Genomic DNA, 24,738 nt, shown 5'->3' with positions numbered 1-24,738 from the left:
GACGAACACTAACGGCGAGAAGTATCGCGAGAACGCGCGAGAACATGGACGCAAGACAACAAAAATAAATTTGTGGACAACAAGCCAGCGAATGATGGCGGCGTCGCTGTTACGCCGGGATAAGAAAGCTACTGCCGCCCACCTGAAGGCAGACTTAAAGCGGACTGACAACAGCGCTGCGCTCCGACAAATTCACGAGCTCCTGGATGACGTGCTAAATCCCGAAAAACCAGCCACGGACACCGAAGCGCTTGACTGGTGTAAATGTCTAATTGCAGGAGGCGAAGCATTCGAGGAGTTCTGCAAAACCGTCCGCTCTTATGACAACGCCACCCTGTGCGGCTTGGTCTGGACGGCCAATTTCGTGGCGTATCGATGCCGGACCTGTGGAATCTCCCCCTGCATGTCACTGTGCGCCGAGTGCTTCAACAACGGAGACCATACGAGTCATGACTTCAACATGTTCCGGAGCCAGGCTGGCGGGGCCTGTGATTGTGGAGACAGTAATGTCATGCGCGAGAGTGGGTAAGCCAAGTTTTCGACTAGCCATGCTAAGCTAAAATATGCTAAGCTAAACTAGCCAGTGACAGGTGCTCTTTGGAAGGGAGCTTCTCGTTCTTATTCAAATGTCGTCACCTACGAATACAACCTTTGTGTCATTTGGTGAGATACTTCATTTCTAATGACGACAAATCCACATTGATTATTACAGTTTCGCTTTTCCTTTTCCTGTCTGTAATGGGCGAGACAATGTTAGTTAGCATTGAATGGGCAATTACAGAATCCATCCATGGTGAACATCACTTAGCAACTTGAACTTAATCATTCTAGCTTATAGTTATATGGTTATTTAGACATAGTTGGATAATTGGAGAACCGATGAACTAACAAACACAAAACGTCCAATTGTGGAGGCATGGTTGAATGATGTTGCCTCATTGTAAAACAACGATTGCATCAAATCTGTATTGTTAGTTTTTAGATTTAAAAAATATACTAATTAACTATCAAAATGTTATGTTGTACTGTTAGGGGCCGATCAGACATTATGGCAAAATCCAACATGTTCTTCATTTGAATATTGCTTTTTAAAATGGAACTAAACATCTTGAATTTGACTTTTCAGTGAATGAATTGACAAAAAATGCCTAAGACTTGTCTCAGAGTGACTTTAAGAGAGGCACATATTTTTGGCTGCTCTCAAAGGTATCCATTTGCAACAGAATGTCATTGTTTTTTTTAAAAAAAAAAAACAGGTTTTGCAGACGGCATCGGTTGAGAACAGGAGAAAACATCCCGTCGATTCCCAGAGATCTTCTGATGATGTCAGAGTTGGTCCTCCCTCGCTTTATCCTGTCTGTCATACAGTATTTGAGGGATGGCTATACAGAAGCAGGTAAGGACGAGTTATTAGTTATCACTAGTTAAATAAAACATTTTATATGACCCAGTCACGCAACAGAAGTGAAGTCTCTGAGTTCTGAACCAAGCTATGATTGCTGTGCTCTAGTATCTTATTACATATTAAATGCAGATATAGATAAATTGCGCAAGATCTTGTTTACATCCGGTATCATGTTTACAAAGAGCTGAGTGTCATACCTCGTGTTTTTTTTTTTTTTTATCTACCCCGCACCAGACAGCTCAACTGAGAGAGATCTACAAAAGGTTCTTCAGCAGCTGGAGCCTCAAATCTCCTTCCTGGAGGAGCTCACCAAAATGGGCGGAGCAATGCGGACTGTACTTACCAAGATTTTGACCAATCAGCAAACATTCAAGGAGTTGAGCATGGGTAACTGCTCGATGCGGTTTTGCTATGACATTAAAGCAAACACGTTACACAGGTGATGACTAAGTCCTCTTTTCTTTTGACACCGCTACTTCAGGCCAAGCAGACAATTTGTTTGCTAAAAAGAACTACGACAAGTATTTGGCAGCGTTGAGGAATTCTGGCTTGGTGTCTGTGGAGGACAAGGCCCAAAGTACAGGTGAAGCCGGGGCGGAAGGAGGAGCGGACGCTCTACTGGGTGAGATTTTCTCCTTCATCACATTGTTGCCTTTCCCTATCAGACTTTTTATATCAAATATTATTTCTCGAGTCATTGACTTTACAGTCTTCATGAACTAGCTATGCTCAACTTTCACTTTTAGGATCCGCAGCACCGGGGAGCCCAGATGAGTCGAGCAAAGAGGTTTGTACAAAAATCCTGTTTTCAAATGTTACAATGGTTCATCTAAATTGATCTTCATAAGGGTCAAATTGTCGCTATAATAAAATCTCAATTAACTGCGCAGGGATTTTTTGTAAACATTATTATCCATCAAACTTGCCTTTAATGGTTCCACTGTAAAGTTTTTTTTAGTTTTTATTATTTATTCCAAATTATCCAAATGATCAGATTGCACAGATTTTTATTCCGTGTATTTTCTTCCCCCGCATTCGCAGGAGGACCAAGACGCTGGACAATCTGTCGGCAAGAGAAAGAGGGTCAAGCTGAGTAGCAGTACAAAAGGTAACATAAAGAAAACTCATATTTGTCAACTGCTCTTCTTATTATGCGTCTTTTCCCGCCCTCAGACTTGTCTATCATTGAATGTTTGAAGCATAAATGTTTTTTGGAGGAGCTCCTGTTTTGGACAATCAAATATGAGTTTCCTCAGAAGAAGGTCACCTTCTTGCTGAACATGTTGCCGGATCAAGATTACAAGGTGAGTAACAATTTATCATCTCGTTGTTTTGAAGCAATGTAACTCATGTTGTTTTTGTTTTGGGCAGATCACTTTTACCAAAACATTTGTTCAGCATTACGCATTCATCATGAAAACCCTGATGAAAAGTCACGAGTCGGACACCATGTCCAACCGTATTGTACATATCAGCGTGCAATTGTTCAGCAACGAGGAACTGGCTCGTCATGTGACCGAGGAGTGTCAGCTGCTGGACATCATGGTCACTGTCCTCCTTTACATGATGGAGAGTTGCCTTATTAAAAGTGAACTTCAGGGTAACTAGTCAATTTGAAAACTCACAATGTTCGGGCCTTCATTGGTTTGAATTATACTTCCTTTTATTTTTTCCAGATGAAGAAAACAGTCGCCATGTTGTGGTGAACTGCAGCGAGGCTCTGTTGAAGAATAACACATACTGGCCCTTAGTTAGTGATTTTATCAACATCTTATCACACCAAAGTGTTGCCAAAAAGTTCCTTGAAGACCATTCCTTGTTGATGCTGTGGATGAGCTTTGTGTCTTTTTTCCAAGGTAAGTCCTTAGTTGTACCCTCCAACACGTGTCATTTGTTTTGTTGCAATGATTGTTGGTGACCCCTGACGCATCTTGAGCCCGTGTCACCGAATTAGAATTGTGTTTTATGCCGCTCGCTTGCCATGTGCAGTCACGGGGCTATAAATAACTCTCGAGTGTCTTCTTGCTGGGGTTATGTCCTCGGTCGTGCTGCTAACGTCGTAGGCCCGTTTCCTGCCAACACGGTCGAGATGCAAAAAAAATGTAATCAAGCAGGTGGCCTCTGTTTAAACTTTGTAATTTTCTGCCTTGACAGGAATGAACCTGAATAAGCGGGAGTTGAACGAGCATGTGGAATTTGAATCTCAGACATACTATGCGGCGTTCGCGGCCGAGCTGGAGGCCTGCGCGCAACCCATGTGGGGACTTTTGACGCACTGCAAAGTCAAAGTAAGTTCTGGCCGTGTTGTCACACTTGGACTCGACGCTCCAAGGTGAACTTATTGAACACGTGTGTCCTCAGGAGACTCAGGAGTATACTAAAACTGTGGTACGCTACTGTTTGGAGACACTTCAGATCTGGTTCGATGCCATCAGCTTCAACGACGAGGTAAGTTTAAGAAGGCTCAGCTTTCGGAAGGCAGATGGGCGTTTTTCTCTCCAGGTTTCTCACGACTTGTGTTTCTCTTGCAGCCTTTGCCAAATCAAGTGACATTTCACTTGCCACTCCATCGCTACTATGCCATGTTCCTCAGTAAGGTATGTTCAACTGCAGCAGAATGCGTGACCGCTGAGCCTCACATTTTTATGCTTGCGTAATAAGTGGCTCATAATGTAATAAGTGGTTTATTTGAATAATTTCCAGGCTGTGAAGTGCCAAGGCCTGGACCTGGACAGCCTCCTCCCTGACCAAGAGATGCTGATGAAGATCATGGTGCATCCGTTGCAGATTCAGGTAGCGCATGCTTGGCGTCTTCTTCTTCCGTTTCTGCAAGGAGTCGATGACCTCGGATGAGTCATAATAATATGACTTGCAACTTTTGCTTGTAGGCATGTCTGTCAGAGATCCACAGCAACATGTGGGTCAGAAATGGCTTGCAGATTAAAGGACAAGCTATGACCTACGTGCAGTCACACTTTTGTAACTCCATGATCGACCCCGACATCTATCTGCTACAGGTTGGGAGTAAACATCGGACATTTTGCTCATATATGCGTGATGTCACATGTAGATTCTCATCCGCTTGTTTTGTAGGTTTGCGCGTCAAGACTCGATCCTGACTACTTTATCTCCAGTGTTTTTGAGAGGTGCGTTCCAATCATCGCATTTTCTGCTTCTGTCATAGTGCATAATGGTTAGAAGAATTATCGTTGCCATCCACAGGTTCAAAGTGGTCGATCTTTTAACTATGGCGTCTCAGCATCAGAACGCCGTGTTAGATTCTGAACAGGAAAGACCGATGCTGGAAGGCGCTTTGACCTTCTTAGTCATCCTGACGAGCCTTCGCATTCATTTAGGTAAGTGGCCCAACAAAGAATGTCACAATGCTGACAGCGCCACTCTCGTGGTAAATTATGACCTTCTGATGGCTGCTGAGAAAGAAAAGTCTGATGACGCAGTTGATTTCATGAGTTTGAATGCCACGTCTCCTCACTCTCGCCATCAGGGATGACAGACGACGAGATCCTTCGGGCTGAGATGGTCTCGCAGCTGTGTATGAATGATCGCACCCACAGCTCACTGTTGGACCTTATATCCTTTCAATCAATTTCAAGAGAAGCCACGTGAAAACTTACAAGATGTTCCTTAATCGCATTTTCTCAGATTCCCGAGAATCCCAATCCGAAGAGTGGCATCGTGCCAGGGAGCTGCAGTTTTGAGGAGATGCTCTCTGCCGTGGCCGATTTCAAAGCACCGGTGTTTGAGCCCGGAGGTTCCATGCAGCAGGGCATGTACACGCCCAAAGGTAGGCTGCACTATTAAAGTAAAGTCATGATGATCAAATAATTAATCTGTGCAATGTTTCACAGTCGATTAAAATTCTATTTACTATTGAAACAATGTGCAGTTTTATCATCCGACCACTTGGTGGCGGTCGTACTCCACTCGCATAAGCAGAATTAGTAATAATGGAAACACGGCACATTTCTTTTTTTCCCCCTCAAACAGCTGAAGTGTGGGAGAATGAGTTTGACCCCATCATGGTTGTTCTCAGAACTGTGTACCGACGCGACGTGCAATCCGCAATGGACCGGTATTCAGCATTGTAAGTTGAACTTGACATTTGCGCAAATAATTTGATTGTCTTCTCTGGCAAACCAAACACATGCTATCCTCTTCAGTGTTGTCGGGTCATCTATCTGTTAGTGTTCATGGAGGGACATGATAAGAAAGGTCAGGTCGATTGGCTACTAGAATTGCTTCCAATTAAAAAGCTGTCGGGGAAAAATCCATATTTCAGGCAAAATTGTAATAGAATTGAGGGAATCTCCCTTGTTTGGTTGCGGTCCTGAGACAAATGTGTCAGTTGCGGTGAAGACAAATCCTCGGCGTTCACCTTCTTCATGCTATTGGAACAAATGGCAATACCATTACGACCCAACGCCATGTTTGCAATTGGATTGGGGAAAGATAACCTTTGTATAATGCTTCTCCTTTGGGTGGAGATGTAATTGAAAGTTCAGATGGATCGCCAATACTTAATTGCATTTTGTCGTCACTTTTTTGAGGGCGAGCTGCTGCTTGGCAACACAATATTGGATGACTATAAATATTACACTTCCCAACATTTATCTATTATCAATGAATATTTGTCATGTTTATCACTATATTTTGATAGCTTACACATCGTTATGGCTGTGTCAGTAACTCGCTCCTTCTCTGTGGGATTTACACCACCCAGTTTAAAGCAGTCAGGCATTCACACGGGCAACCCATGGCCTCCTTACAAGGAGAGGACGCCCTTGCACCCGTGCTACAAAGGCCTGATCAAACTATTGCACTGCAAGACCCTGCACATTGTGATATTCACTCTGCTTTACAAGGTAAGATCATTACTCCTTTTGACGGTTGGTACTTCAATGTTGCATAGCTATTATTTCTCACAAAGCAGGTACGTACCTTTGTATTTTTGTTTAAGATATGGATGGATCATCAGAATATGTCTGAACACGTGCTGTGCATGGTGCTTTACCTAATCGAGCTGGGCTTGGACAATCAGGTTCAAGATAACAAAGAAGATGAGGTAAGGGTTAGTAACATTGATGGCAATTCAATGTCAACCCGCAGACCAAATGTGTATTTTTTTTCTTTCATGTTCTCAGGAGCCTTGCATTGAAGAACACTGTCATGACAGTTGGTTCCCCGGCACCAACCTCATCTCCAACCTGCACCACGTCATCAACTTTGTGAGAGTTCGAGTTCCCGAGACGGCGCCCGAAGTGAAGCGCGAGGCTCCGCCCAGCACCAGCTCAGAAGCGACTTCCTATGGCCAGGTAAAGAACTGAACAGCTTCCGTCAAACAACTCGCAATCTCAGTCTCCTGGTTCACTGTGATGTCCTCACTTCGCAGAACTCCAGGCGTCTTTCAGCCAATTGGAGAGAGGTAGCGGTTTGCACCCTTTTGCTGATTTAAAAAAAAAAAAAAAAAAAAAAAATCTTTGCGAATGTGTTTGGTCTTCCTGGGTGTGCTTTGGTGTTTGTATGGCGCCATGCTTCAGCAGTTCCCCTGCTGAAACTAATTATGTGTGTAATACAGGTTTGGGTAAACACTTTTTAACTGCATGTCAGTTTGATTGATGTTGCCGTGTCCGGGGGATATGATGTATGTTTATTTAACGGTGCGGCGCGGGACCTTTTGTCAGGTCGGGTCGTGGCAATCCTTCAGATGGGTAGGGCACTTCACGATGACTCCCCGGGTAATGGCTCTGTCTGTAGCACTATCAGCAAGGCTGATAAAGAAATGTTGGCCGAGTTTTTATAATGGTTATTTAATTTGACATTTTATGTGCAATGTACCTATTTGACTAGGATCCTTCCAATCCATCTCAGTCCATTGGTTTATTATCGTTGTCAGGCTAAGGGATGGTGATTTAGCGGCGCATCCAAGTGCAGGTAGAATAGGAAGTAGTCTTTACTCTCTTTGTATAGTTTGTGTTGTGATGGGCACGTTTTATCTCAAAAATCGTCCCATACAATCTCTATCAAAAATGGAATGTTGTAGTTTCTCCAAATAAATTAATCAATAAAAAATAAATAGCAAATAAATAAGTAAATAAATAAATAAATAGTAAATCAATAAATAAATATTGGATAAATAAAATGTAAAAAAATAACAATATCTATTCCTGTCATAACAGAACCTGCGGGAAGCTCAGGTGTTCAGCCTGGTAGCAGAGCGCCGAAGGAAGTTCCAGGAGATCATCAACCGCAGCAGTTCGGAGGCCAGCCTGGTCGTCAGGCCCAAAAGTTCGTCCACTCGCTGGGTGCCGCCAGGTACGCCCCCGCAGCTGGTGACTGAGATCCTGGAGATAAGGGAGAGCATGCTCTCCCTCCTGGTCAAGCTGCACCAGAAGCTGTCGTCCAAGCAGAACTCGCTGTCGGAATCCTGGTTAGATAATATGGACACCAGCCGTCACGCTCACGGCGATGGCATTACGGCCATCGAGCGGATCCTCACCAAGGCGGCCACGCGCAGCTGCCAAATCAAGCGGAGCATCCAAGACATTTGCGGAAAGGTGTGTCCTCCTGTGCCACCAAAAAAGAACAGTCCAACAGACAAGAAAGCCATGGACAAAGAAGAAAGGTAACACTGTTTTTCCTCCACCTCCTCAAATTGATTTCCATTAATGTGATTTGCTATTTATTCAACACTGCACTTTATCGGCCTTCACTTGGCTCTCCCCAGAGGGAGAAGGGACTATTTGAGACTATAATCAAGTGGCTTTGCAGAATAGTTATGTACTATAAAAACAAAAATCAGGTCCATTAAGTCACTTGATGTATTTATATTGTGAAATATGCACCGTATCCAACACTGATACAAATTCCATGAATTTAGTTTCCCCAATAATGATGAAGACTTGTAAAATACATATGCTCTTCATTTAACATGTCCTGGAGTTTTTTTTTTTCTCTCCTTCTCCCTTGACAACCATCAGGTAGCAGCGCATTAATCCCCAAGTGAAAATGAGGAGCCACTCATTAAGCCATCAGGGAAAGTGATTGAGCTGTCAGTGGTTTTTATGTCCCCAAATGAGAGACTTAATTTCAAGTAAGCTTGGGAGTTCACAGCCTGGTTCTTAATCCATCTCAACTTTATTTCTAGAGCACTTTCAAAACAACCACATCCGCACGCAATCATTAGTTTGACAAAATGCGTGTCCTCAAAGTGTCAATTTGATACTTTGGAGACCTTCTGCTGATGTGCTTTTTGAACTTCTTGCATTACTTTGCACATAAGAGCAATGCATTAGTTCCTAATATTTTCTTCTCAGGCGTCAGAGGGCTCGAGAGAGGCAACAGAAGCTGCTTGCCGAATTTGCCTCCAGACAGAAGAGTTTCATGGAGACAGCTATGGATGTTGGTAAGAAAGATTTCTGACAGGTCCCCATAAATGATGTATACAAGACCTTTCTAAACACATTATTACCTTAGAGTTGCAACACTGGGGCCTCTAGAGATGTTCTTAGGTGAGGGTGAGCTTGTGGCCTGTTAGCCCAAACGGAGAATTGAATTCTGTCATGGGAGGCTGGCGGTGGAGGGCACAGGGGATGTTTGTGCTAATAGTGGGCTGGACTCCCAGGGACCCCTCTGACACAGTATGTTTAGTGAATGAAGAATGACTGCCGCGACTAGACGGCGGACTATTGTGACCTCTGTGTACACACTTCCTGCTGAGCTGTGATTTTATTTGAAGCCCACTGTGCTGCGTCCTTGCAACAACGTGTCGCCCAAATGAATACAATACAACATTTCAGTGGGCATTATTTTTGCATAGTATAAGTGATTCAGGTTTATTAAGCCTTTTTTTTTTTTTTTTTTTTTGGTTTTTTCTCTAATGTTCGGTTATCTGAACACTTTGGTGCATTGCAGCCTTCAACTTTTGCAGCCTTCAAGTTGAAGGCGGGTCGGCCAACTACAGAACCGAATAGTAATTCCATTAACCACACAAGCGCTTTGAACAAGCTCAATATTGAGACGTATTCAATCTATTGCACAAACAACACTTGTACACTCTGGAGGTTACGCAGCCTTGATGCTGGAAAAATACAATTTGTGTTGCCTTGTCATTTCACCTTCAGCGTGCGAGCACAAGCACTGAGGCAGCCTGCGGCAAAAAGCTGCCACAGTGACCTTTTGCTAACTTCTATTCTCCCCAAGAGTCATAAATCAACACAAGGTGACATTTATGCTCAATATTTACCGGTAAACATAGTTCTTAACATTTAAACCTCATTTAGAAAATCGAATGTCCAGTCAGGTAAAATATGTTTATAATGGAGTAATTATTTGTTGCATCGGGGGACATTCAGTGAGTGCAGAAAGGTAAAGATGAAGATCACCATTGTGAGCTGAAGCACAAATATGCCTATTGTATGATATTTATTCTTTGAATAATTTGATTTGTGCCAGAATCACCAGAAACGGAGGCAGCCATGGACCTGGGAACGTCTGAGGTGTTGGAGTCCGAAGTTCTTTATGACTGTGTGATCTGTGGACAGAGTGGACCTTCCACCGAAGACAGACCCACTGGCCTCGTTGTTCTCCTGCAGGCCTCGTCGGGTACAGCTGCATATTTTTACAACAATTTCCTCCCAGTATAAAGTTGAGTCAACATTTTGAATTGTCCAAAACATAATTAATAAGCCTTCGGAAAATGTGTTTTAGTGCTCGGACATCGCTGCAAGAACGCAGAGGCAAAGAATCTCCCCACCAGTGACGAAGAGCACATTTACTCCGCCGACACGTGTGCTGTGGCTCATGACGTCCGACTTTCCCTCTTACAGCGGTTCTTCAAGGATGTAGGTGACCCTGAAAATAAGCCAGACGAGGAGGAAATAGTCGAAAAAGCACTCGCAATGCTTTTAGAGTCAAACTCAATTTCGAGCATGCATTAGTTTTATTTTTGAAGTTATTAATATGACTGACGTTCATCAGGTTGATGGATGTGATCTTTTTTTTCCTCCCCCCTTTCGATGCTGCAGAGCTCCTGCCTGCAGTCGGTGTCCATCGGTTGGGACGGGGGCGTCTACGTGCAGACCTGCGGACACACTTTGCATATCGATTGCCACAAGTCATACATGGAATCTTTGAGGGTAAAGTCAACGTGCTCGTCCTTATAACGTGATGATGATATATGTCCATTTGTTTAGCTGATTGATGGGAACAGAATCGATTTGTATTTAGCATCATTAATCATGCCATCGATTAGATAGCAAAGCCATGACTTTTAATGAACGCTTGATTTGCAGCTAGGTCATTCATTTTTTTTCCTTTTTTAGAATGATCAGGTCCTACAAGGATTCTCTGTCGACAAGGGCGAGTTCACCTGCCCGCTCTGTCGTCAATTCGCCAACAGCGTCCTTCCGTGTCGACCAGGACGAAGCTCCGAGGCCGGCGCGTGGCACACTCCCACAAACAAAAAGACCAGTGTGCTAATAAAGGAAGTGGAAGCTCTTCAAGACAAATTAGGCCTTTTCCCAGTAAGTAATATACACACGTGGTTGACCTTGAACAGCTAATGGTGTTGTTGTGCTAATTCCAATTCATCCCTAGATGGAGTCCAACTTGAGTAAAGAGATGGAGTTGGTCATCAAAGATATTAAGAACACTACCCAGAAGAAGTACATGGACTATGGCAAGAACCCTGGATCCCCTGACAATGATTTCCTCTTCATGTACTCCTTGGCAAGGTAAGAGTCACATTGGACTCCTGTGACCTACACGACGTAAGACTTTTTGAATGGCCTTAGGTACCCTGTTGTATTCCAAAACCTTTTGCTCACCTACTGCTACGATTTCCCCTCAGCCCTTCACCCTGACTCTCTGAAGTTCAATGAACAGCGCAAATTGCCTGAAGAGGGGAAAATTCCTCTGTCACAAGGGTGCTCTTATCAGCAAAAGCCAGATGGAGCTCTGTTGTGGCTGCATTATCTATCTGAAATTGCCCCCCCACACACACACACACACACACTCTCTTAGGAAACTCAAGAATTGGCCCCCACTTTGGTGGCCCATAGAAATGGCTCGTGGAAGACGGATGACGTTTATTTTTGTAGCACCCATCGATGCTCTGTATGGACTGTTAAAGGTTGAGTATATATGCAATTTTTTTAAATTGTGCCTCCGCAGGACCAACCTGGAATTAGAACTGGTGTACCGGGGAGGCAACTTGTGTAGCGGTGGTGCCAGTGCGTCCGCCAAGCGCTCTTGTCTCAGTAAGTATTTAGTCACACCGTCTTCCATTTTATTAGAATGACATGCAGGATGAAGTTTTACATGTTGGCTTCCCATTGAAATGAAAAAATAATGGTCGTAGGAAATATATACAATCAAATCAATTTCTGTACATTCTTCTGACATGCTACCTACTTAATATTGATTAGTTATGATTGGTTGGAGGGTGGCAAGTAATTCCCGTTTGAATAAATCAGAGGAAGTCAGACCAGACTATTTTCCTGGGATAAAATTCTGAATTCTATGAGTGTACATTTACTCCTCTATTACAAATTGTCAGATTGCAAGCTCCAACTCATCCATCCGTGTCATTCCCGAGCCATAAAAAGAACCCAAACAACGATAGATGCTATCTTACTACTGATGGCCCAGGTGTCATGGTTGACAAAAAGCATCTAACATAGAAGGTAGAAGTGATCTCGGGCTGAATCTTTAAAAAAAAAAAAAAGAGCTGGGCTATCACTACAACCATACATAGTCATGACTTAAATCTGGAACTTCAATCAATTGTGAATGAACGCGTAGATAAATGTGTGGACGTTGCAGGTGATGCGGGCAGATGAAAGGCACACACACACACACACACACACACACACACACACACACACACACACACACACACACACACACACACTCACTATTTTTAGTTTGGAAATGAACCTGTCAAAGTTGAGGCTCCCGCAGACAAATGGCCTGTCGTCCCCGAGTGGCTGCAAGGAGCTTCACCGTGGAGCCGTCTGAGGCTCTGAGCGACATTAACCAAGCAGATAAATTCCCTCACTTGCTATGCATTAGTGTTCACTTCCCTCTTCTTGATGGAACTGATTTGCAGGTGAACGGCTGGTACGCTCCAATGATGCCTTGTAGCCAATGTAGAAAGTGCAGGTCATTCAAGTTAACAGCTTTATTGATGTGCAACGATGCTCTTGTATGCTTTTTGTTTGTTTGATTTAATCTGAAAATTGCAGTCTTCTTGATTTCATGCACCACAAAACATTGCTTTTCCAATTTTGAGTATCAATTTAATTCTTGACATGAGAGGGGGGAAAGAACGTGTAGTTTCTTTAGCTGTGCCTAAATGCTCCTGTAGGGGGCAGTGTTGCTCCAATTATTGGGCCTCTTCAAAAGTCCGACTGTATTGCAAAGCACTTTTCTGCAGTCTAGTCACATACTTTCTTGTGAAAGGCATAAAAAACATAGGCCATGAGTTGTGCACCTGATAAATTACTTATAAAACTCAGAGTAATGGACTTGTTTTCAAACCGACTTGTACTTTTTTTTATTATAACTGCTAGTTCAATTTACTAGCTTCACATAATGACAAATTAGGCTCCCTGCTCTCTGCTACATGACTGTCATAAATTAGTTTTGTTATTCTGAGCCACGTGAACACAATTTAGGAAATATTTTTGACGAGGTAAAAATAACGCTGTTTCTTTTTCTATTTCAGATCAGCTGTTTCATGTGTTAGCCATGCACATGCGTCTGTACAGCATTGATTCACCTTACAACCCCTGGACGAAACTGACTCAACTGACACAAAGCAGAGAGACAGAGTGCGCAATGTTCTTTTCTAAAAAAGATTTTTCGGGGGGGGCGAAGAAAAGCAAATCACTGCCTCTTCCCTCCCTGCTACATTGCTCCCTGACATCATCAAGCAATCAAAGGACCTTTCTTAAAACACCAGCTCTCCTGCCCCCAACAGATTTTCCGTCGCACAAAAGAGAAGCTAAATACAGAAAATGGACCATGTAGGGTTTCCATAGCTACCGCTATAATTGCTACATCTGGCAAATTACCGGGCACTCCACAGAGAGCGAAACGACCCCCGTCTAATTCAGTGCGCCGCTGCTGCGTGTTCTCCACCAGCACAGCACTTCAGCACAGACCCCAATTGTGCCCTCGTTCTGTAATGCACTAAGCAAAAAAAAAAAAAAAAAAAAAACACAAGACCCTGTCTTGCTATCTTTTCCGTCTTTAGTCACAGATGTGCGGCAGTGCATTATTATCATGTTCACAAAAGATGTTGCGAAGCGAGAGCTGCTCCTCCCCTCATGCTGCTTTCACACTTGTTATGCTAAAATTGCTCGCAGGCACGCCGTATTCTCACAGGGGCCATTTGCCGCTTAAAAATACTTTGTCGAGGTTTCGGGGGCGAGCTGTGTCATTGACGCCCCGAGGGGGGCCCCGAGATGAACCAGGCTTGCTAAATAGGACAGAGAGAGAGAGATGCATTTTAGCCCTTTTTATGTGATCAGTGGGAGAGGAAAGAATCGAGGAAGAAAAAAAACACATACTGTGCACCGTGCTCGAGAGCTGCATCCATAAAGGCTTTCCATCAATGCACTGTGGAATTAACCGCTGAGTGCTGTGGTAATGGAGGGTATTATACCTTAAGTGCAGTCCCTCTCATTCAAATCTCCCGAGGCCTCTCAAGAGTGCAGAGTTTAATTGTCAACAGGAAAAAACCAACGCTTAATTGGAAATGGCACACAACAAAACTGTACAAGGAATGCATTACGCAAACACTTTTGTTTGATGACTTTTTTTTGTCAAGAAAAAAAATAAAAACTCATCTTTAATGCTGGGGGGAAAAAGAAACATGACAACATTTTGTTTTGCAGTGGTTTTGATGAGGAAAGACCTGAAGTACCCATGCTGTTTCGAGATGTTCCATCCCTGCTGATTATCTTTGTGCTCACGATGCCGCAGCCCCTGCGAAAAGGTACGCGTTCTGATTTTGTCCTTTTTTTTTTAAGGTTAATTGCACACCAAAAAGACTCGCGATTGCCAATAGATGCCACAAGATGGCAATAATGTTGTTTTACATTCAACCTGACCAAATGAAGCTCCTTCCCTCAATTCCAACATAGTCGCTTGGGGCAAATATGCAAATAGAAGGTGATTGTGTTTTAGCTTGAGCACAAAAACAGCAGATAAGCGAGTTTTTCAATATTTAGTGAAGGACTAAAGCAAACACAAGTACAGAGGGAAAAAAATGCTTTTCAAGGGTGATTTTGGGTCGGCGTGTCCTTCTTCTCAAGCTTGTCGCAGTATCTCCTTCATCGGCCACCTAAAGAGCTCGCTGTCAAGCTGCACTCATGTTTAATGACTCATTTTATTACTGCCTCAATTTGATTGACTGCTTTCAAGGACAAGGCAGACGCTCGCTACATAGAAATCGGGATTATTCAAGATGGAGTTCGTCTGTAAAATTACCTACACCTCGCGGGGGGAGTGTAATGATTTGCAATTGAATGACTAACAAACACAATAAATGATCCGATTACATGACAATGAGCTAATCAGGAAGCGAAAAACATAATGGGCTCATAATCTGTACTTTTATTATACATCAGTGTTGTTATATCTTGTTGGTATTTCATAACCAAACCCCAATTTTGTATATGCGCCTTGTCATGTTTTATTTAACTCTCTCGCCCCCTGCAGAACATTTTACCTGTGTGGTGAAGATGCTCTACAACCTGCAGTTCATCCAGGCGCTGGCGGCGCTCTCAACCAAGCTGAGGCCGGAAGAAAGCCAGGCCTGGTGTTCAACTGGCGCAGCCAAAAAGGTCAAAGGCCAGCCATAAATGATCTCTTTTGTTTTTGTGCTCTGCATGCGCTCGCAGGCACCATGTCCGTAAATCATTGTTTATGACGAATGAAGCCCTTTTCCGTTTCATTTATGCGCTTTCCACAGGCGACGATATCGATCTTCATTATCTTGAACAGCGTGACTGCTGGAGAGTGTTGCATTAATTGACTATTTGTCTTCACCCAATTAAATTGGAATTGGTGAGCGGCTGGCTCGAATGTCAAAAGCGAACTTTGCATGTGTCTTTGATCTACGTTTGGAATCTCACTACTAAACAATCACGCAAATGACGTAGACAAGGCTCGGACTGGCTTGTATAAATCTTGAACAAAGGACATCCGATGCGATAAGACTTCTGTTTTATATTCTTTTACCTTGCGCGTGATGAATGATTGCAGCGCTTCCTTTATACCACAGGTGTCAAACTCAAGGCCCGGGGGCCAGATACGGCCTGCCACATCATTTTATGTGGCCCGCGAAGACAAATTGTGCTTCAAATTTGTGTCATTACTAGAATTGCAAATTGTTTTCACTTTTAATATCTTTTTTTAAAAAATATTTGACCAGTTTTTACTCGTCTGATTTGAAAACGAGTTATTTGTCAGTTTGTTTTGTAGCTTTTACTGCATATAATATGAGGTGCTCATACATTTATTTGGGTTGACAGTCATAATGGCCCTCCGAAAGAAGCTACGACTACAATGCAGCCCGTGAAAAAAATGAGTTTGACACCCCTGCTTTGTACAAACCAACCTGCCCAGTAATACGAATTTTATTTTGAAACACACATTCAGTACTGTTGTGGACAGTCGTTGACATCTTACACTAAGCATGATGTAAATGCAGTTGAATTGTCACAGTGGACGTCAGGTTAGCGTAACAAGTTTGAATTTTTTTTTTTTTTCTTTTTTCTGGCTTTACGCCCCATTAGGTGTGAGAACACTTAAGGCCGCCATGCAAGCTTTGTCCAGATCCGTCACAGTATAATGACTCGCCTATTGAAGGAGTCATTTGAGAAATGAATCAAGTAGACACTGTCGTGGTTTCCATCACGTTTTAGTACTTTCAAGTTAGTCCATTCCTATAGAAGAATTCTTTTCTTTATATTTAGTCAATCCGCTATAAGTGAACGTTGTCAAAGAAGAATTTGCTTATTATTTTACTGGTTCTTTTATCACAAACAAATTATTTAGGTTTCATTACGTGTATGTAATGAAACCTAAATAATTTGTTTGTGATAAAAGAACCAGTAAAATAATTGACAATTGAAAACAAGATGAACATAGTACAACTATTAGGAGGAATTTGCTAATTTTGTAGATTAGATTCACATTATTGATTTATTTCTTCCAAGCAGTCGAAGCTGTGTGTTGATAAGATCAAGATTTCATTGATGTTTTTTGTTTTTTTTAGGCCCGTGCAAATGCAGACACATCTTTTGAGGCGCTGCTCGGTCACGTTATCAGCGAGTTGTCCAAATGCGACAGTCTTTATGCAGCCAACACGGAAGACATCATGGTGAGTTCCTGCACGCATTTCCCGCCAAACAATACATTACAGTGATTCGACAAATATCTCACTCCGAGATATTTATCAAGCTATATTATCATTAAGCTGTCATCTGGTTATTGATCGACTGTCGCCGTCCGTCCCCTCTGCAGCTTAGCTCCAGCGTGTGGTCCCCGCAGTCTGTGGAGTTCAGCCTCCAGCAGTACTGCCTGCCCTTCCTTCGCCTCGCCTGCCTTCTGCAGCATCATCTTTACGGGGACAACCTCACTGGCTGCTTGGTGACTAGTCCTTAGTGACGCCATTTTTTTTCCTAAATTAGTTGTAATCAACAGTGATGAGATTATTGTGTGGTCAAAACACCAGAAATTTCATTGTCATACTTTTTTTCTGACTCTATTCTATTGACATTCCCAGGAGCAGGAAGAGTTCTCGTCCCTGGCCATGTGCTTGGGGCTCACACCTGCAGCCTCCGTGGCTTCAAATCCTGTGAACAGTGCCTCGTGTTTGGAGTGGGCGGTCGGCGCTTTCGACTTGGTCACGCAGTGGTGTGGTGAGGTCAAAAGGCTCCCTCAGGTGCAGGCAGAGCAAGCGCTGGTAAGCAACCTTGGACTTCTGTCAACCTAGAAGGAAAACAAATGCTTGTGCAAAATGTGGGGCCAGCTAAATGTTTTCTCTCATTTGTCTCATGTGAAGACCTTGCTAGTTCAGGATCCTCAGTGGGCACCGCCCCGCCTCCTCCAGCTGCCTGACAACTACAATATCATCTTCCAGTACTACCACAGGAAAGCCTGCACTGTTTGTAAAAAGGTGCCAAAGGACCCCGCGCTCTGCCTTGTCTGCGGCGCCTTTGTTTGTCTCAAAGGGGTTTGCTGCAAGCAGCAGGGTATCTGTGAATGTGTTTTGGTGAGTCACTCGAGCGTTACCCCTTTTGAAATGGCAGCTCCACGTCGTCGGTGTTGACACAATGCTTCTCGTTGCGTAGCACTCCCAACACTGTGGCGCTGCTACGGGTATCTTTCTACTGATTAACGCCTCGGTTATCATCATCATCCGTGGACATCGCTTTTGTCTCTGGGGTTCCGTTTACCTCGATGCCCACGGAGAGGAGGATCGGGATTTACGGTACTGCCCACACACACTGCTGACAGTTAGCTTAGAATGGAGATTGAAATGAAGGCTTGCACCGCGTCCTTATTGAAATAAATGAAAATTCCAATTTGTTCCTACCCCGTAAGAAAAACAACAAGTTTGCAGATATTATTTCATGCTTCGGTGCCCAGTGGCATGCCACAAGGGGGCAGTATAATACTAGCGTAATAATAATAATAATAGCGTATTGCTAACAATGAAATGTTATCATTTTTTTATTGGGAATGTGTAATACGTTAAAAAATAAGGCTATCAACTTACCGGATGACCTAAAGAAAATGCTGATGTCGGTGCTGTCCGAGCCCCAAATAAAAATACATTTGCATATATTTAGGGGGGCTTAAACAAATTAGTGGTGTTTTCGTTCAGTCCAATGGGTTAAATCTGTTAGATTTAAATAGTTTAAAAAAAATATGTATATATATACTTCAGTCCCTCCAGAGCTCACCCTTGTCTTCCCTCCCTATTTTCTTTCTCTCAGCCGTGGAAAACCTCTCTTTTTGTGTGAAGAGCGATATCGAGTGTTGGAGCAACAGTGGGTTTCACACACCTTTGATCACATCAATAAGCGTTGGGGGCCTCACTATAATGGACTCTAAACAAAACAACCCACCCCCACTTTAAAACTGCAGCCCGTCACAAAGAAGAAGTCTATTTGCAATTTGTGTCTTTTTTTTTTTTTTTTTTTTTGCCCGAGTGTCTGCCATGTTTGACTCCACTCAAAATCTTCCACTAGTGTCGGTGCCATGACCTCAGTTTGCGTGAAGTTTGGCGTACAATCACGAGCCCGAAGGATTAACACGTGTGTGGGTTTCATTATTTTATCATGTCGTTATCAACAGAGGGGAAAAAAATAATTTGGACACATGAAATTCAAACAAAAAAAAAAAGCACAACTTTTCCCAGAGTTGTTTGGAGTAGGCTGTAGAAGGCTTTGGTATTTATTTGGATATACGATATAAACTTATATATGATGATTATCTTTGCAATAATGCACCGTTTCTGATGATGTTAATGAATATCCCTTTTTAATCCCAGTTCTGGTATGGGTTTCAAGCTCCTGACGGGTGCAGACGCATTATTACTCTATGACATCAACACACCATGGCGTTTTTTTGCAAAAGAGCAAAAAAAACCTCTTTTTGTGGGTCTAGTTGCAATCCATCCTCAGGAATTTTCTTTTTTTTTTTTTTTTTTGGCTGTTGAAAGTTTTAGATATTTAAATAAATGCTGCTGCTCATTGTTCAAGTAATTTTAACTTTTTTGTGAAGGTTGCGCATTGAGGTTTTACTTGGGTCGCTGGGAATGTTGGTTAAGACTCGCACGCGGCCACGTTATTACACTCACTGAAGTCTTGCCTGAGCTCTTCTTTTTTTCTGGTTACGTGTGGAGAATAAGCTCAACAAAACCATATAATTGCGCTTTGTTGTTGTTTTTTTTGCCCCGCAATAGTTTTGCAGTTTAATATTTTTTCTCATGGTCCTCTTCCCGTGTATTTTTTAACAAAGAATAAACAATCAACAATGTCAGATTTATTATACCAAAAAACGTATGCTAAAACGAGGGCAAACCATGAATTGACATAAAAGACAGTTTAACAACTTCAGTTCGAGTTGTTTACTTACTGAAAGCTGTGACTAAAAATTCTACCAAATAAGCCAGAACATTGTAAATCAAGTCAATCGGAAAAGATGTCACCTAGCTGTGATTTGTAGTTTCATTCCAACATTATATTTTGACTTTTTTTTTTAAAAAAAAAATTGGGAGACTCATCACTTTACACTGTGCATGGCATCTTTTGAGCCGCTATTCTTGAAGTGTCTTAGCTTCTTTTCAATCATTTTTCTTTTTTTGGAGTAGAGTAAGTTCATCCAGTCGTGCCTGTGAGACGTTTTGATCAGAGTGAGGATAAAGTAAGCGCCGGTATTACTGGCGTCAAACGTGCTGCCGTTATTTTTTTTTCTTTGGTTTAAGTTGACACTTGAATTAAAAAAAAGTTAAACTTGCAGAAGTCACGCATGCTGCTTTTATGTTTACCACGTTTCACTTTGTCATCACGTTTGCAGTACCCACTTTGTAAATGGCCGCCAGCAAATAGTCAATGAGTGTAAATTGTGATGGAAAGCTCTCGTGTGTATGATTGAAGAGACAATACAGTACATTACTGTAGGTGCAGAATCAAACTTTCTGATTTTGGCCAGAAAGTACAACTTGGACATTAAATGCAACATGTAATATATGTGAATAAAATATAAGCACACGACTTTGTGTCCTTTGGTTTCACTTTCTGGTGGTGTTAGGTTTTCTTCAAGCAGAATGACCGATTTGAATAATTAGTTACTCCATTCCATTGTTCGTGTGTGTGTTTATTTGTGTGTGTGTGTGTGTGTTTTTTGCCTCAAACAAATTCCTCTACCATGTGACTTGTGCATTTTCTGGAAGATTGAATTGAGCTGTGGTAAACAACAGAGGCCTTGTGCGCAACAAACAAGAGCCACACTTAATTTGTGATTTCAGCCAACTGGACCAAAGGAGAGGAAAGGAATGTTACCTGAGGAAAAGCAGCGCTGAGGTCAGCAATTCTGGGGCCATTCCTTGTTTGTTTTTGCTTCCTGCTCAGGTGAGTGGACCGATGTCTTCGCCCGTGCAGATTCAAGCTCGACTCAGGTGTCCATAAGCTCATTATTAATTATTAAACTGGCCGACTAGGTGAAGAGAAATTACTTTGGATATGTCGCTATGGATGGTAAGACTTTTTTTTTTTTTTGTAACCGCGCATACAAGTAACTGAGACTTGTGTGTGTCTTTTTTTTTTTTTTTTTTTTTTTTTTTTTACAGAGCCGAGAAATGGAAATGAGGCAGCAAACAACCAAGGGTAAGAATTTAAAGCTTCTTTTGTCTGCAGCATAATAAGAAAATCCAAAAGAATTTTTGAAGCGCTTGTGATTATGCTAGAACTTAAATTTCCATGCTGAGACATTTTTTGCATTGTTTACTGACTGTTGAAATCATTTACGATGAGATTGGAAGTAGACAGGATATAAATAGGTGGACTGTACAGTACAATGCTTCTTTAACTTTATACCAAGAACGCTACCACCAATTTCCAACATTACGACTAATTTTAAAATACAGCAACGTAGTAGGCCCTTAGTGATAATCAAAACAAGACAGCTTTTATTCCTTAAAAGAATATCAGAAACTCCAAAAATGTATTCTACTTAAAAGTTGTAGGCCCTTAGTGATAATCAAAACAAGACAGCTTTTATTCCTCAAAAGAATATCAGAAACTCCAAAAATGTATTCTACTTAAAAGTTAAACAAAAAAAATCGCTAAATAATTGTTTGAAACACAGTTGTAAAGATTAAATGCAAACATTTTGAACTGAACTCTATTTAGGCAGTGATTATCTTGCGTACCACTAGAGGAAGCCCTTGTGCCTCACTGACAAGATGCTGCAATAAATATGCTAGATTGACAGACAGTATTCCAAATGCATCCACTATATTTTTAATAACAATTTTTGTCCTTTGTTTTACTTTACATCACTTCCATATTGCATGTTCCAGTCTAGACCTTAAACTATATTTAGCAAACAGTTTCCATGTGCTCATGTGAGTCTTTAGGTTACTCCGGGTGACAAGGGCAAGTTACTGTAGCCCAACTCGTGGCTGCTAAGGTTTACCGTAAAGCCTCTTCATATCCCCTTAGAAAGGATTAAATAGTTCACGGGGAAGGGAGGGGGGGTTCGCCACGGACTTACCGACCAATTAACAACGTGCCGTTCCCGCCGGGCTTCAAACGGCGAGTGAGTTAGCGTGATTGTTGGAAGCAGAAAATTAGATTACTCAAACTGAACCAGGCAATCATGTGCACACACTGGCCACAACATTAAGTACACAAGTCAAGTGCTGTGCAAGGTTATTATGGTGGAAGAATTTTTTTTTTTTTTACAGTATTTGCTCACACGACCGTTCGTTGTAACAATTTCTCTCCTCACAAATATTTATCCAAAACATGGCGGCTACTGTATTGTTCTGTTGCAGGGAGGTAAACAATGGCGGGTAACTTGAGCATGTGGTGTCACCGGTGTCCTGTTCTCAATCAGCCACATGTGACTTTTACCTCTCAACAAGTTTCTCTTGACTTCCGCTAAAATGTCACAGGCAGCAGCTACGAAAAAAACTCAGCAAAATATAATTTAATAATATATATATATTACTAAATTACTATATATAGTACTAAAAACAATTTTTATTTTTTTATTTTATTCTGCTGAAACAACCGCAAAACCTCTTCATGTCACCACAACGTGTAAACCACCTAAATGGGGACTTTATTTACTCGAGGTTGCCAGAGCAGGAGGAGTCATGTGACCCCAGCCCCTGCCATCGACTTCCTAGTTACCCGCACGCAACCCGAGATGCATCATATCAGCGGCCATTATGAGAGCATACACCTGCCACTTGAATATTTTAACTCAACTGCAGATCAGGTCCCAAATTGCCTCTGAATTATTTAACCTCATAGTTTAGTATGAATCGGCCTGCATCATTTCGGAGTGGGACACTTTCACAGACGCAGGTATTTACCACTTGGCTGTGTTTTTTAATTACTCTTAAGCATTTTGTAATGAGTTCAACTTCAAATGAAAAATGGCTGCTATTGTTTGTCATGCGTGATAATTGCTTCAAGTGGGGGAAAAAAAATTACTTTCTTAGCTTGCTGCAGATTGATGATGTTGTGGTGGACCGGCTTGCGTTTGTTTGATTGATAAGCTAAATGCAGAACATCATTCAGGAAGCGATTTAAGGTAGACGATTAACTCCCCCCCCCAAGCATTGATGGATAACTCAAGATGGAGGATTAGCGGGAAGTTATTTAAATGCGAGCTGCATCACTATGCGAGTTGCTCATTGAAGGACAAGCATGAAGGATATTTGTTGAATTGGCTTAGTTGCGAGACGAGCCTCACGGTGTATCTACATGTAATGTCTGCATTACTCACCTAGAGCGCCCCGTCGTTCATAAAAGCATCCTCGCGAATGGCCGATGAGTCCTCCCCCCTGAGACTTGATAACTGTTCACATCAAGCCGTCAGGGTCACAACGCCTCTGGCGGATTGTCCGCACAAACATTCCTCTCCATCATGTCTCTTGGGACCATGTGGAATGTCACAACATGACCGAGGCGTTTCTCCATTCATCAAATTGTTTGAGGACATTCGGGACCTCGTTGACTCTTCAGACTTGGCATCATTGGTCACAACAGCGTGATTCATGCTGGTGTTTTTTTTACATACCTGAAGGCCGTAAATCATTTGTTCCCTAATGTTTTTTTTTTTTTAGCTAGACCGATTTCACATAACCGAGCGGCATTGAAAAAATTTAAACATTTGGAATTTGTAACCATCTGATGTGATGTCACCGTGTTGTGCCAGCACGTGCAGTGAAAGTTAGCTACTCATTCACACTGCCGCATGTCAAGCTAATGCTAATCCAATTCGTCTTGAGGAGATTTGCACTCCTGCGGGGAAGGGGAGGAGGACGCGTCCCAGCGGACAGCGCTAAGCCGGCCTCCGTCAAACATCGCTTGTTGCTCTCGCTGTTTGTATCATGATGACAAAACATTTGACGTAACTCTTCCTGGCGCCAATGAATCAGAAGAAAGTAACATCTGCCATGTAAGTACAGAAACACTCGGTTGTCATCCTTAGCGTTGCTGATGTAGTGCCGGGCGGAGAGAGTTGTTGTTTGGCAATGGAACCGATGCCTCGTGGGAATAAATGTACTGCTCTTTGGAACACTGGCATGTTCCACTGCAAATACTTTATTGCTTTCCTCGCCGGCTTCTCTTTAGTTTTATGTGGCGCTGAGACTGTAAAATCTCGTCTGCAGTTCTTTCCGCAACAGCAGTTTTTTCTATGAAATGTCAAATTTTGTTCATAGGAAAAAGTGAACTTTAGAGGAAACACGGGCGATGTTTTAACAGTAGCGATCAAACATCAAATTGGTAAAAAGCGTTCACTGCACTGTTTCATCTTTTTCTGACAACAGGCGGTCATTGTATGGAGTGTATCCCTACAAATCCAGCATGATTGGCCTGGAGAACCTTGGAGATCCATCTGATAACTGGGACATTGTGGAGACAATCGGTAAAGGGACGTATGGAAAAGTCTACCGGGTGATCAGCAAGAAGGATGGAAGTCAGGCGGCAGTCAAAGTGTTGGATCCTATCAATGTAAGTTTCACTGTACATGAATCAATATTTTGAACATGATTTGAAAACTTTAGAGAAGGTCAAATGAAATACATGTCAGGTTCATCCTGAAATTATAATTGAGTAATTGAGTTTTTGACATAAAACTTTTAAAACGGCCTTTTCACAGCATATAAGGCACACCAACAGAGTAAGTTTGCCTTCACACTGCGTACTTGTGTCCCCAGCTACTATTTTTAATTCATGTCTTGTCTTGTTCTAATTTTGTGGTAGCTCCCGCTTTAGCCGTATCCTGCTCATTTGTTTGTGTGATAAGGTCTATTTAGTGTCTCACTTCGACTTGTTCCACTGAGCGGATGACGCAAGCTAGCCACCATGACTCTGCCCTTGATGGCCGTTGGGATGCGGCAGTCTCCTGTCTCATCCCTCTGCCTGACATTATCACACAAGACATCCAGAGAGGAGTTCTTTTGCCCTTCAATAGAAAAGTACCTGCAGGAGTAGTTCGGTTCACCATTTCTGTTTTTGTCCTTGTGTTTCAGTCAGTGATTGATATAGTGA

General features: G+C 42.4%; 2 protein-coding genes across 5 annotated transcripts in view; both read left to right on the top strand.

Annotated features, from left to right (window-relative positions):
• The first annotated feature begins 29 nt into the window (after nucleotides 1-29).
• On the top strand, nucleotides 30-20,220 carry ubr3 (ubiquitin protein ligase E3 component n-recognin 3). The gene is made up of 40 exons (XM_088382296.1): nucleotides 30-525; nucleotides 1,257-1,396; nucleotides 1,640-1,792; nucleotides 1,887-2,027; nucleotides 2,152-2,192; nucleotides 2,447-2,513; nucleotides 2,579-2,709; nucleotides 2,777-3,005; nucleotides 3,082-3,261; nucleotides 3,560-3,693; nucleotides 3,767-3,853; nucleotides 3,937-4,002; nucleotides 4,109-4,198; nucleotides 4,294-4,422; nucleotides 4,499-4,551; nucleotides 4,628-4,761; nucleotides 4,911-4,998; nucleotides 5,071-5,210; nucleotides 5,414-5,510; nucleotides 6,147-6,288; nucleotides 6,384-6,488; nucleotides 6,568-6,738; nucleotides 6,816-6,848; nucleotides 7,603-8,048; nucleotides 8,740-8,828; nucleotides 9,878-10,027; nucleotides 10,133-10,266; nucleotides 10,450-10,560; nucleotides 10,747-10,947; nucleotides 11,021-11,157; nucleotides 11,597-11,682; nucleotides 13,152-13,257; nucleotides 14,326-14,426; nucleotides 15,152-15,276; nucleotides 16,713-16,817; nucleotides 16,961-17,086; nucleotides 17,223-17,402; nucleotides 17,502-17,711; nucleotides 17,791-17,930; nucleotides 18,439-20,220. The coding sequence occupies exons 1-40, from the start codon at nucleotides 92-94 to the stop codon at nucleotides 18,554-18,556; spliced, it is 5,550 nt and encodes a 1,849-aa protein (XP_088238422.1). The 5' UTR covers nucleotides 30-91; the 3' UTR covers nucleotides 18,557-20,220.
• Nucleotides 20,221-20,502: 282 nt separating this feature from the next.
• Nucleotides 20,503-24,738, top strand: part of myo3b (myosin IIIB) — a 46,373-nt gene continuing 42,137 nt past the window's right edge. For 2 of the 4 annotated variants that reach the window (XM_088382301.1, XM_088382298.1), the window contains exons 1-5: nucleotides 20,503-20,577; nucleotides 20,667-20,703; nucleotides 20,796-20,832; nucleotides 24,015-24,198; nucleotides 24,347-24,367. In XM_088382301.1, the coding sequence (XP_088238427.1) occupies nucleotides 20,697-20,703; nucleotides 20,796-20,832; nucleotides 24,015-24,198; nucleotides 24,347-24,367 (249 nt within the window). In that variant the 5' untranslated portion in view covers nucleotides 20,503-20,577; nucleotides 20,667-20,696. Of the gene's footprint in view, nucleotides 20,578-20,666; nucleotides 20,704-20,795; nucleotides 20,833-23,449; nucleotides 23,642-24,014; nucleotides 24,199-24,346; nucleotides 24,368-24,738 lie in introns of those variants that run through there. The other 2 variants (XM_088382300.1, XM_088382299.1) reach the window with 2 other exon arrangements.

This window comes from Syngnathus floridae, chromosome 8, assembly GCF_059516105.1.
Source record: "Syngnathus floridae isolate MCC-2025c chromosome 8, RoL_Sflo_1.0, whole genome shotgun sequence".
NCBI lineage: Eukaryota > Metazoa > Chordata > Actinopteri > Syngnathiformes > Syngnathidae > Syngnathus > Syngnathus floridae.
The sequence above is the reverse complement of the archived record's forward strand: the minus strand, read 5'-3'. Positions and strand labels throughout refer to the sequence as shown.

Bases quoted from the DNA above. Each gene is read 5' to 3' on its own strand.
- ubr3 (XM_088382296.1), top strand. From the start codon at position 92: ATGATGGCGGCGTCGCTGTTACGCCGGGATAAGAAAGCTACTGCCGCC. The intron at 526-1,256 runs GTAAGCCAAGTT...AAAAAAAAACAG, and splicing joins AATGTCATGCGCGAGAGTGG to GTTTTGCAGACGGCATCGGT. The intron at 2,710-2,776 runs GTGAGTAACAAT...TGTTTTGGGCAG, and splicing joins TGCCGGATCAAGATTACAAG to ATCACTTTTACCAAAACATT.